We start from the raw sequence: 12,719 nt of genomic DNA, 5'->3' as shown, positions 1-12,719 counted from the left end.
TAATATACCAAAAACTTAAGATTTTATAGGTAAGCACAAGGAAAATAACAGAGAACACATCTGAATGTTAAACTATTAGTATCACTTCACAATTTATTGGAGATTTAGCTCAGTGGCACCATGCTTACCTCACAAGCACAAGGTCCTAAGTTCGATCCCTGGTACCTACCCCAAAAAATACTATTAGTAACTGATAAAAATTAATTACCTAACAGTACCAGACCTTATTCCTGAGGGGAAATGCAGAAAATGCACAGCCTGTGAAAGAAGACCTCAAAAAGAATCTGAGAGAAATAGATGCACCAGGCATGCACTGGACACCAAATCAGGACTCCAGAAAGGCATGATCAGGAGCGCCAAGTGCTTCATCTCTTCTAGCTGTTGGGAATGCTCCATGTGTAAGGATCCTGAGGTCATACCTGCTGCTTAAGCTAACAGGAAGCAATGTCTAGTCAACAGTACCTGCTGTGGACATAGGGCAAAACTGGGGGCAACTGCACTGTCCATTCCAAATACACTGCAAGCTGGCATTTGGACCTATTCATTCTAAATCAGTGGTGGCGAACCTATGGCACACGTGCTACAGCAGGCTGTTTGTTATCACTGAAAACTCTAAAAGTTTCACCATCACTGTACTAGATCCTGCACAGCTGAGCATAGTGGCCCACACCCATTATTCCAGCACTCGGAAGAATGAGCCAGGAGGATTGCCACAAGTCTGAGGCCTGCCTGAATTAGATCAAGACCCTGTCTCAAAAACCAAAAGAAAAACAGATCCAGAACTAGGGACTTAGCTCAGTGGTTTTGCCACCTGCCTTGCAAGCGCAAGGACCCAATTCAATTCCCGATATAAAAAAAGAAAAAGAAAAATAGATCTTCCACACAAAGCAAAAGCACAAATTCAAAACCTACCTGGGTTCATATGCCTTTTGGTCCACTTACCGGCTATGTGCAAACTTGATGGAGTAATTTAGTATCTTTGTAACTCACTCTCTTCATTAAAAACAGGTTAATTTAACAGTATTTATCTCACAGAATGATAATGAGTAAATTGATGTAGAGTGCATAGACGGTGCCCAACAAGGTGCCCAGCAAGATAAGAAACACTCTATAAGCACTACATTAAGTACTGGCTATCAACTAACAACTGAGAGATGAGTGAGATCTTGATATTTAAAAGGTTGTTAAACAACAAGTCAATGTTAGAAACAGCTTACGGGTATACTCAGGACAGAATTCAGACTATATAATGAATCTAACTTTATTACACTTCTATGCGACAATCTCGTGGAAAAGGGGGAAAGAGATAACTTATATAACTTTGGAAAAAGGTGTTTGACTGGATACAGAAAGGCTAAAGACAAAAAGAACACTACATAATCACCACACTTGCAATTCTACAAGGTGTGGCCACAAGATAGTTAATACTCTAAAAAATTTTTGCTTTGCTCAAGGACACAATGCCATTACCCCCCTCACAACACTTTCCCTTGCTTCAAACACACATATCCCATCATTTTCTTTCTGAAGCAGCTCTGGAAGGCCTCTTTTGTGAGTCTCTTCAGTTGCACTGCCATGGCTGCCTCAGGGTTTACCTTTGAGGGTCATTCCAGCTTGGGGTTAAGAGCCAGATGTCACTCAGTGCCAGAGCCTGAAAATAAGGTAGATGAAAACACATCACCATGTTTTCACTCTGTTTGATGGCACTCAGCAGTATTCACCATAATTTTATCACACTTCACAAGACATTGACAAAAGAGAACTCCCAGAACTGCTTCAAGAAATGTCAAAAAAAAAAAAAAAAAAAAAGTTAAGTGAAAAAAGGAGGAATATTTTGAGGAGAGTTATTGACAATGTGTCTTGTCCTGCAATAAACTGTTTGAAACATTCACCATATATTTTGATCACACATCATGATAAGGATTTCTCAAGAGGAGGGTTCTGGTATTTTCAAAATGTTCTGCATGTACAGTAGAACTAAACAAATATGTAAATAGTAGATAATATGTGTCAGGTTTCTCAGTGTCAGAGAAGTTATATAAAACATTAAGGAAATTGAAAATGACACACACACACAAAACAAAACAGAAAAACGCTCCATGTTCATGGATTACAATAATCAGCATTGTTAGGTCCATACTATCCAATCCAACATAATGATCTACAAATTCAATGCAAAAAAAATGTTTTTTCAGGACCTCATGCTTGCGAGGCAGGCACAGCACCACTGATCTAAATCCCTGGCCCCATTGGGATATTTTTTGTTGTTTTGTTCTTTGTTTTTGTTTTTTGAGACAGGGTCTATGCAGTTCTTGTTTGTTTTCTATGTAGTTATTAAACTTGTAGCAATCTTCCTGCCTCCATCTTCAAAGTGATGAGATGGTGTGTACCACCATACCCAGCTCTCAATGCAATTTCTGGGAAAATACCAATGATACTCCCAGAATTAGAAAACGAATCTTAAAATTTGCATAGAATCACCAAAAAACTCAAATACTCAAAACTATCTTCAACGACAACAAAAACAACAAAAAAACAAAGCAAGAGGCATTACACTACCTGATATCAAATGGAACAGAATAAGGGAATGGGATTTAGCTCAGTGGCACTGCCGCCTGCCTTGCAAGCACAAGGACCAAGTTCAATCCCCAGTACCGGAAAAAAAAAAAAGTAAGAAAGAAAAATTTGGGCGGGGAATTTAGCTCAGTGGTGCTGCTGCCTGCCTCGAAAGCGCAAGGACCCGAGTTCGATCCCTGGTACCAAAAAAACAAATAAATAAAAATAAAGGAGTCAAGCTCTCCAAGTTGCTGAAGCGGGACTGCAAGCTCCAGGCCAGGCTGAGCAACTTATAGCCTGTCTCAAAACAATAAAAATAAAAAGTGTGAAGGCTCCGGGTACAAAAAGGTGGGGATGTGGATGCTTCAGAACATTAGAATAGGCAAGAATTTATTTTAACAGGACCTCTAAAGCACAAGAAATAAAACCAAAAATAGACAAGCAGGGATTACATCAAATTTTTGCATAGCGCCAGGAATTTAGCTCAGCGGTTCGGAGGCCTGCCTTGCAAGCGCAAGGACCCGAATTCAATCCCCGGTACCAAAAAACAAACAAACAAAAAAAAAAAATTTTTCGCATAGCAAGGAAAACAGTGAAGAGAATCTAGAGAAAAAGGTGAAAATATTTGTAATCTATATATCTGACAAAGAATTGATAACTAAAACATATAAGGAACTCAAAAAATTCAATAGCAAAAGAATCTGGTTGGGGATTTAGCTCAGTGGTTCTGCTGCCTGCCTCACAAGTGTAAGGACCCGAGTTCAATCCCCAGTACCAAAAAAAAAAAGAACCCAACCAGGCATGATGGCACATGCCTGTAATCCCAGCATTCTGGGACTGTGGCAGGAAGATCAAAAATTTGAACCCAGCCTGAACAACTGAGCAATGTTGAAAGAACTTGTCTCAGAGGAGAGTGGGAGGAAAAAGAAAAGAAAAAGAAGTGAGCAAGCATAGAGTGAAAGTATAGATCCATGCAAAAGCCCTCAAATAATAACTTAATTAACTAAAAACAATTAGTGGGCTGAAGCCTGCCTCGCAAGGGCAAGGGCCTCAGTTCAATCCAAAAAAATAAATAAAAACAATTAGTAACCTAAATAAACATGTTTAAAAGACATACAAGCATGGTGGTGTAATCTCAGCATTAGGGAGGCTGAAGCAAGAGGATTGCCCCAAGTTTCAAGGCCAGCCTGTACTGCATAGTGAGATCCTGTTTGGGGGAGGGGGAGAGGGAGTGCGCGGGCGAGAGAGAGCCTTTGCTCCGCCTGCTACTTCTCCACTCCAACACACAACATAGAGAAGGAATATGAGATGGAGTTGAGTAGGGAAATGTTAATCTGCATTCATTTGTTCTACAAATATTTACTGAGTATCTACCACATGCTAGAAATTAGTAATGAACAGAACAGACGAAAATCAGCGACCTAACAACTTAGTAAAATCTATCTGAATGAAAATGGTAAAATAACTAAACATATGGGGGAGGGGAGAGAGAGGAAACTGCGCTATATGATGCTAAGGGGGGGGCGGTAAGTAAGGTAAAGCAGGCAAGCAAGGAACAGGAGCCTTCGTTGAGGCACTTATTGTCCCAGGCACATTGGCAAATGCAATGCAGAAATCCAGCAAAAATACACTAATGGCAAGTCCAGTAGTAAAACAGGCAATGAAAGATTTTCTAGTAAAAAGTTCACAAATAATTAATGCAGATTTCCATAATTCAAAGATGCCTCAAGAGACATTAAAACTGGCATTCAAAACCAGGCATGGTGTACTTGCCTATAATCCCAGCTACTCAGGAGGCAAGAGGATCTCAAATTCAAGGCCAGCCTGGGCAACTTGGTCAAAACAAAACCCAGGAGATGTAGCCCAATGGTATAGAGTACTTGACTAGCATGCATGAGGTCTTGGGTTCAAGCCCACAAATGAACAAACTGGCATTCTCTAGCTGGTCCTATTCTCATTTCTAGTAGGTCTGATAATCTTGAACAAATAAAAGGACTAAAAGTTAATACCATCTTATAAAACACATTTATGCAAACATCCATTCTCTGTGTTAATATTAAACCAAATTACAGAAACTGATTTATTATAAAACCAGTCCTGAAGCTGTACCATTCTATTATAAGCTCTAACACTGGCAATTGACTTTTAACAAAATAGCACCATTAAATATATGTAGCTAATTCAATGGTCTGTATTTCATTTGTAAATTTGCCTTGGTTTTATCATAAGGCATTTATACCTGTACAACTTTAGGTGTCATTTTAATAAGATCAAGTCAACCCTTTAATTCTATTCTACAAAGCTTAAAATTATGTTAGAAGAAAACTTGAGTACTGAAGTAATTCAAGAAAAAATAAGGACTGGGTTGACAGCAATGGGAATGGAGGGGAAATAAATGACAAGCAACATTATAAAATTAAAAATCCAGAGGTAGTCACCTAAGAATAGATCAAAAGATAATGTATTTCTTAGCTAGGCACAGTGGCATACTCTTGTAATCCCAGCACTCTAGAAGGCTGAGGTAGGATCAAATATTCAAAGCCCAGAGTGGGCTACTTACTGAAACATTGTTTCAAAATTTGGCCCATGTCTGTAATCCCAACACTCAGGAGGCTGAGGCAGAAGGATCACTGTGAGTTCCAGACCAGCCTGGGCTACATAGTTCCAGGTCAGTCTCAAGTACATAGTGAGACCCTACCTCAAAAAACAAACAAAAAAAAAAGTTTTTAAAAATACAAACTGGGGCTGGAGATATAACTCAGTGTGAAGGCTCTGGGTTCAATCTCCAATGGAGGAGAGAGGGGTCCTAAATAAACCAGTGCTATGAAACAAGAGAGTAAGACATTAAGTATTCATGTAGTTGTTAGCTAGTCCACAGAAATAGAAAAAGTAGAAACAAAGTTCAAAGAACATCATGATACCATTCTTGAGCATTTGCCTCCAGACACATTTAGTTCATGTTATGGCTACTGATAACATAATAGAAATTAAAAACCAAGAAATTTTACTGTTTTAGTCATTTACTTAATATAAATTACATAATATAAATTATATATTTTCTAAATTATTTTCTTTCAAAAATCAATAAATGGTAGTTTTATATTTTGCCAACTTTAGTATCTATCTAAATAAAAGACAACTGGAATCTTACATCTCTTTCTGCATTCAATCTGTTCCAACATGTTCTTTTGGTTAAAGTATATGAGGGCGGGGGATTTAGTTCAGTGGTTCTGCCACCTACTTCACAAGTAGATCCCAAGTTCGATCCCTGGTACCAAAGAAAAATAAAGCATATGAAGAAAATCCAGCCTCAGACAGCTAGAAAGGGGAAGACTATTTGAAGAGCTTTGAGATAATTGTGGATCTTGAGCTTTGCTCCTACACCAAACCAATCCATGAAAAAAGTGGCTATTTCAGTCTACAATTCAACCTAATTCTTGAAGACAATCACTCCACTTCAGCAAGGAATGGTAGTTTCTTAGGAGATAAACTGCAACTTGGAATGTGAAATTGTATCAATAAACTTCACTGCTACATTAACATTAATTGGTCTGTTCACTTCCAATATCTATTGCATGCTGTGGTAGCTATCATTCTTCACTTGAAAAATACTGGTCCACTGAATTATGCAGATTTTCATAAATTGACATATTTCGAAAAATTGTATTTGATAAACCCACTAATCTTGTCAGGAAGTCTTTAAATACTGGGAAGCTGTCAACCTCTCAGTAACAGATACAAGTTTCCAAAAATTTTAATTTTTGCTTGAAAGCTCTACTCTTTATTGCCAACAAATATGGTCAGCTGTTTTCGTGAAATGACAGGCTCACTTCCTTGATTTGAGCAAATGTCTGCCAAATCCCCAAATCTAAATAATCATAGCTTGTCAGCCCCTTTTAAGTAAAAATAGTGCTTTCCAAGAAAGAGCAGCTAGTCCTCGAAACCCACCACACTTTGATATGCAGAAAGTACTTCATACACATTCCCATCTTATTACACAGAATTAAAATTTGGACATTCAAGGGTTGAGTCTTAATAAAGTTTTCATTGTTGTTTTTGGCAGCACAAGAGATTGAACCTAGTGCCTTTGCAAAAAGCTACTTCTCCAGTTCTTTTTACTTTTTACTTTGAAACAAGGTCTTACTTACTAAGTTGCTCAGGCTGAGCTTGAACTTCGAATCTCATGCCTCAGCCTCCCAGAGTGCTGGAATTAGAAGTGTGCACCACCATGCCTAGCTTCAAATTTTGTATTTCTAGCACATGCCTGTAATCCCAGAACTCTAGGAGGCTGATGAGTCAGGAGGATCACAAGTTTGAATCCCATTTCAGACAAAAAGACAAAAAAAAAAAAAAAAAAAAAAAAGTGGATATAGTTCAGTGAGAAGGTCCTCGGTTCAATCACCACTACTACCTAAATCAATTAACATAAATTTAAAGACGGATTTGTAAGTACAAAAGCCTAGTGATCATCACTCTGTTTTTTGAGGCAGTTTGTGTGTGTGCGTGCGTGCGTGTGTGTGTGTGTGGTTTTTGTTTTTTCAGACAGGGCTTGCTATGTAGTTCACACTGGCCTTGAACTCACTATGTAGCCAGGCTGGCCTAAAACTCACAGTGATCCTCCTGCCTCAGCATCCTGAGCACTGGGGCTACAGGTGTGCACCACAGTGATTGGTGAAATCACCATTCTTGCAGCAGAAAGAAAGAGGCAAAAGGCGGCAAATAAAAATCTATGCGAGGAATATTTAATGAAGGTAAGATAGTTTACTGTAACTGCCTCACTATGGAATCTAAATGATAGTATGCCACATATTTGTGCCCCATTAAGAGACTAAGGCTCGACAAAATGTTTTAAGCAAATTGCTTGTTTTCATCCATGTTTTCCTATTCTTCATCGCTATAATTTAATTGCTAATGGTCATATGTCACACCTCTGACCTCTTGCTCCTCTAAAACTACCCCATCCTGTCAACCAATTCCTTATCTACACACACCTCACCTTATCCTCTTAAAAGTAAAATTAAGGGCCAGGGATTTAGCTCAGTGGTGCCGCCGTCTGCCTCACAAGTGCAAGGTCCCAAATTCAATCCCCGGGAACAAAAAAAAAAAAAAAAAAGAAAGAAAAGAAAATTAAAATCTTGTTCCAGGACTTTTTGCTTCCTTGAATGTCTTCTTTTTTTTTTTTAAACTGAGATTAAACAGAGCCTTCACACAAAACTGTATCTCTAGACCCCTCCCCCTTTTATCTTTTTTGAAGACAGGGTCTTGCTAAATTCCTAAATTGCAATCCTGCTCTATCAGCCACTCAGAAGGCTGGGATTATAGGTGTATGCCACCAAGTCCAATTTTTATCTTTAAAAGGTGGGGGGTTAGCTCAGTGGTTCTGATGTCTGCCTCGCAAGCACAAGGACCTGAGTTCGATCCCTGGTACCAAAAAAAAAAGAAAAAAAAAAGAAAGAAAGAAAGAAAAATGACAAAAATACACGCTTACTACCCTAGGACCTGAACATCCCATCCAAATGACTTGCAAAATGTCAGTACAAGAAACTTCTGAAAGTTTCTTAGAGGGCTCGAGGACAGCTGGGAGAATTTATTGAGCATTCTGGGCTGAGAATACTGTATATAACTCAGTGGTAGTACACTCGCCCAGAATGCAGGAAGCCCTGAGTTTGAGCCTCAGTGTCGAGACACACACACACACACACACACACACACACACACACCCATTCCAAAAGAGCTAAATCCTGTGAGAAATTCATCCAAACATGGAAGACACAACAGGTCTTAGTATTTGTGCTTTAGTGGATCACTTGTACACACAACTACGAAGAGAAAGTATAAGGTACAGCATTTATGTTCATTCAGTAAGTCCTTAGGAAAGAAACACATTGGTGACTAACAATAAGGGAAAATAGAAAAAGTCCCATTCCAAAAGAGCTAAATCCTGTGAGAAATTCATCCAAACATGGAAGACACAACAGGTCTTAGTATTTGTGCTTTAGTGGATCACTTGTACACACAACTACGAAGAGAAAGTATAAGGTACAGCATTTATGTTCATTCAGTAAGTCCTTAGGAAAGAAACACATTGGTGACTAACAATAAGGGAAAATAGAAAAAGTAAAGATCATATTTGCAGCCTGGTTTGAGGGATGGTAAGAAGTTAAAAGGTATGCAAAAATTATAGTAATTTAGCAATTTTAGCTGAATAACAACATTAACGTGATTGTTCCAACAAAAGTAAATAGACTCTGCAGCAGTTTTTCCACAAAAATAAGATCACTTTCCTCTTTCCAACAAAAGAGTAAACTCATCAGTTCAATGGGAATCCAAAAGGCCAGCATCCCTCTGTTCACTTGAAAGTACTATGAGCTTACAAAGATATGTCTTAGAAAAGAAACCACTGAATGCTCATAAATGTCTTACAGGATTTACTAAATAAAACAGATTCACTAAACTGACATGTAAAAAAAGTTAATATTTTCTTTGAAAATTATATTAAATCTTTTATAAATTAAATTCTTAAATTTTTGTTGGATATGTACTCAGTTTATTGAGACACTGTTTGGAGAGAAATGGATCCAAAAAATATATACCAGGAACTAAAACTACAATGTACAGGGGCCAGGGATTTAGCTCAGTGGTTCCGTCGCCTGCCTTGCAAGCACAAGATCTCCAGTTTGATCCCTGGTACCTAAATAAACTACAATGTACAACTCATAATTCAAAGGTGAGATACATATTATTTCAATACTTCACTCAATAAAAACAGAATGAAAAGGTAAGTAATCCAACAGCAGATGTTCCTTCTGCTAGAAGTCTTTTTTTTTTTTTCTTAAAAGACGGGGTCTCACTATGTAGTTCAGATTCACTATGTAGCCCAGGCTGGCCTCAAATTCACAATAGCCTTCCTGAATGATTTTATAAAGAATAGCAGTGCCTTTCTCACAGTTCTGAATAATAGATAATAGTTCTTTTGCTCTTTTTTTTTTTTTCTTTTTTTGAGACAGGGTCTCACTATGTAGTTAAGACTGACCTGAAACTCACTATTTAGCCCTGGCTGGTCTCAAACTCACAGCAGTCCTCCTGCCTCAGCCTCCCAAGTGCTGGGATTACAGGTGTGCGCCACCATGCCCGGCTAGATAACAGTTCTTTGTAAATCATCCAGTTTGGGAAATTCAGTACAAAACAAGCTAAGACAACCTATTTAACAAAATACATCATCTGTTGATTACTATAACATCACTTTATCAAAAAATAATTAAGCCCCGGGCCGGGGATTTAGCTCAGTGGTTCTGCCACCTGCCTTGCAAGCACAAGGACCCAAGTTCGATCCCTGGTACCCGCCCCCGCCAAAAAGTTGAAAAATGATTAAGTCCAACTGCTGGAAGTGTGTGGTGAAACATGCCTGTAATCCCACCATTCAGGAGGCTGATGCAGGAAGACTGCCACAAGTTTGAAGCCATCCTGGGCAACACAGTGAGTTCAAAGCCAGTTTGGACTATACAGCAAGACTCTGTCTCAAAAAAAAACAAAAAACAAAAAACTGCTGGGCATGGTGGTACACACCCATAATCCCAGCACTAGGGAGGCTAAGGCAGGAGGACTGCTGTGAGTTCGAGACCAGCCTGGGCTACATAAAAATGAGTTTCAGGGCAAGCTGAACTACACAGTGAGACCATGTCTGAAAAAGACAGGGCGGGGGATTTAGCTCAATGGTTCCAGCACCTTCCTCGCAAGCACAAAGACCCGAGTTCAATCCCCGGTAACAACAAAAAAAATAATAGTGTCAAAAAATAATAAAAATTAAGTCCAAGAGAAATTTCTTTTCCTTTTTTGGTACCAGAGATCAAACTCAGGACACTGTGCTAAATCCCTGGCCCCCAAGAGAAAAATGAGTCTCCAAATACAGAAATGCTATAAAGAACTGATTAATTATAAGGAAATCAGTTATATAATTCTTGCAGTTATCTTCCCTGCCATTTTCAATTAATACTGAGATTGGGAACCAAGGGGTGATACTTCTACTGGAAGTTTTGTTACTGTTGAGGGAACTTAGGATCTTGCATTTGTGAGTCAGGCACACTGCCACTGAGCTAAAGTCCTGGCCCCAGTGGGGTGGGTGATACTTCTATTCTAGCAGTTCCATACGGGACGAGAAAATGAGGGCAAGGATAAATGGCTAATATTCGGATCTACCGACTCCAGAGTAGGAACACTTGACTTGCTTGGTAGTCTGGATTTAAAAGTTGGTACTGTCACTGTACAGACTGTTTCAAAAGAGTATCTTGCCCTTTATTTAAATAGTCCTAATGAAGCTGGGGATTTAGCTCAGTGGTGCTGCTGCCTGCCTCGCAAGTACAAGGTCCCGAGTTCAATTAGTCTAAATGAGCAATAACAGAGATGCCCAGTAAGTAGTTTGAAGAAATTTTCTTTTCTAGAAAACATGTATGGAGTAACTGGCTAGCACTTGTGATTAGAAAACACAAAACAATGTCAGCAGACAAAGGTAAAGGAAACTTTTACTTCTTTAACTACAAGGGTAAATTCTCTAAGAACTGGGTACTAATAAGTTTGAACTTGCCAATTTTATCAATGGGTAAAATACCTGAATAAAAAACAGTATCAATGGCCAATAAGCATACAAAAAGCCATCACTGATCATCTATTTGGAAAATACAGATTTAAATTACAGTGAGATACTTACACTCATTAGATGGCCATTTATTTGAAGCTGGACAAGATCAGTGAGGATGTGGAGAAAATGTAGTCCCTGTACACTTAAACCAGAATAGCAACTTTTCAGAATTGCAACCTCTCATAAAGTTAACTCAGTATTTACTACATGACACAGCAATTCAATGCCAAGGTATTTACCCAAGAACTAAAGTATTATCCCCAGAAAAGACTCACACAAATGGTCACAGCAACTTTATTAATTGCCCAAAACTAAAAACAGCCTTATGTAGCAATCAACAGGTAAATAAAATTTTTTAAAAAGACAGAATACTATTAAAATAATAAAACTGATGGAAGCTACAACATAAATGTATTTCAAAAGCACAATGGATGAAAGAAGCCAGTCACAAAACAATATACATCATACAACTGCATTAGAAGAAATTCCTGAATGGTACTTGAGACAAAACGAGATGATGGCCATGTTCTATATCTTGACTAAGGTGGTGGTGCAGGCATAAACATTGTCAAAACTCTTCAAACTCTATCTTTTAAATGTGTGCCTTTTTTGTACATAACTGTACTTACTTCAACAAACTTAACTGCGTGAAAACTTATTATCCTTCTAGAGGCTGGGGATTTAGCTCAGTGGTTCCGCCACCTGCCTCGCAAGCGCAAGGTCCCGAGTTCAATCCCTGGTACAAAAAAATTATTATCCTTCTAGAAAGCAATGTGACAATATTAACACTTGAATGGGCATCTCTCCTTAAAGAAAGCTGTCACATAACGAGGCACAGTAATGAAAACTGTAATCCCAACACTTTGGGAGGCTAAAGTAGGAAGATCACAAATTCAAGCCCAGCCTGAGCAACTATGCAACTCAGTGAGACCCCATCTCTAATAAAATTTTTTTTATAAGGTCTTGCTGTGTAGTTCAGGTTGGTCTTGTACTCACTATATAGCTCAAATTTGAGGCCAGCCTCAAATTCACAGCAATCCTCTTGCCTCAACCTCCCAACTGCTGAGATTACAGACGTGCGCCACCATGCCCGGCTTACCCTGTCTCTAAATTTAAAAAGAGCTGGGGATATAGTTCAGTGCAAAGGCCTTGGGGGTCAATCCCTAATTCAGTCAAAAAAAAAAGTGTCATGCAATGTTCAAAGACACATGTTTGCTTCATTGTAATGAAAGAAAACAACATTTACCACAAAGAGGAATGGTTACTAGAATACTATGCATTCCAGTTACAAAGGAAGTACAGCTGAGCATGGTGATACACACCTGGAAGCCTGCAAGCCAGCCCTGCACTCAGGAGACTGAAGCAGAAGGATCTCGTGAGTTTGAGGCCAACGGGGCTACATAGTGAGTTCCAGCCAGTCTGAACTATACAGGGAGACGAAAGAAAAGAACAGAACAGAACAGAAAGAGAGAGAAAGGGGGGAAGGGAGGGAGGAAGGGAGGGAAGAAGGGATGGAGGAAGAAAGGAA

The 12,719-nt window shown here is 38.9% G+C and overlaps 1 protein-coding gene across 5 annotated transcripts in view; it reads right to left on the bottom strand.

The window, feature by feature from the left end:
- The window catches only part of Ezh2 (enhancer of zeste 2 polycomb repressive complex 2 subunit), an 88,493-nt gene that overhangs the window by 47,501 nt on the left and 28,273 nt on the right, over positions 1–12,719 (bottom strand). Inside the window, exons 1-2 of one of the 5 annotated variants that reach the window (XM_010638592.3) lie at positions 5,708–5,799; positions 1,596–1,651 (exon numbers count right to left, since the gene is read on the bottom strand). The exons of 3 other annotated variants lie outside the window; for them this stretch is intronic. Coding sequence is in view for 1 of the 2 variants with exons in the window: in XM_010638590.3 (XP_010636892.1) it covers positions 5,708–5,721 (14 nt within the window). In the remaining variant the exon portion in view is untranslated. Of the gene's footprint in view, positions 1–1,595; positions 1,652–5,707; positions 5,800–12,719 lie in introns of those variants that run through there. One more of the 5 variants, XM_010638590.3, reaches the window with a different exon arrangement.

Source organism: Fukomys damarensis, unplaced genomic scaffold, assembly GCF_012274545.1.
Source record: "Fukomys damarensis isolate Sample0158 unplaced genomic scaffold, DMR_v1.0_HiC HiC_scaffold_16, whole genome shotgun sequence".
In the NCBI taxonomy this organism is placed as follows: Eukaryota; Metazoa; Chordata; class Mammalia; order Rodentia; family Bathyergidae; genus Fukomys; species Fukomys damarensis.
This window is presented reverse-complemented; position numbering and strand designations above follow the sequence as displayed.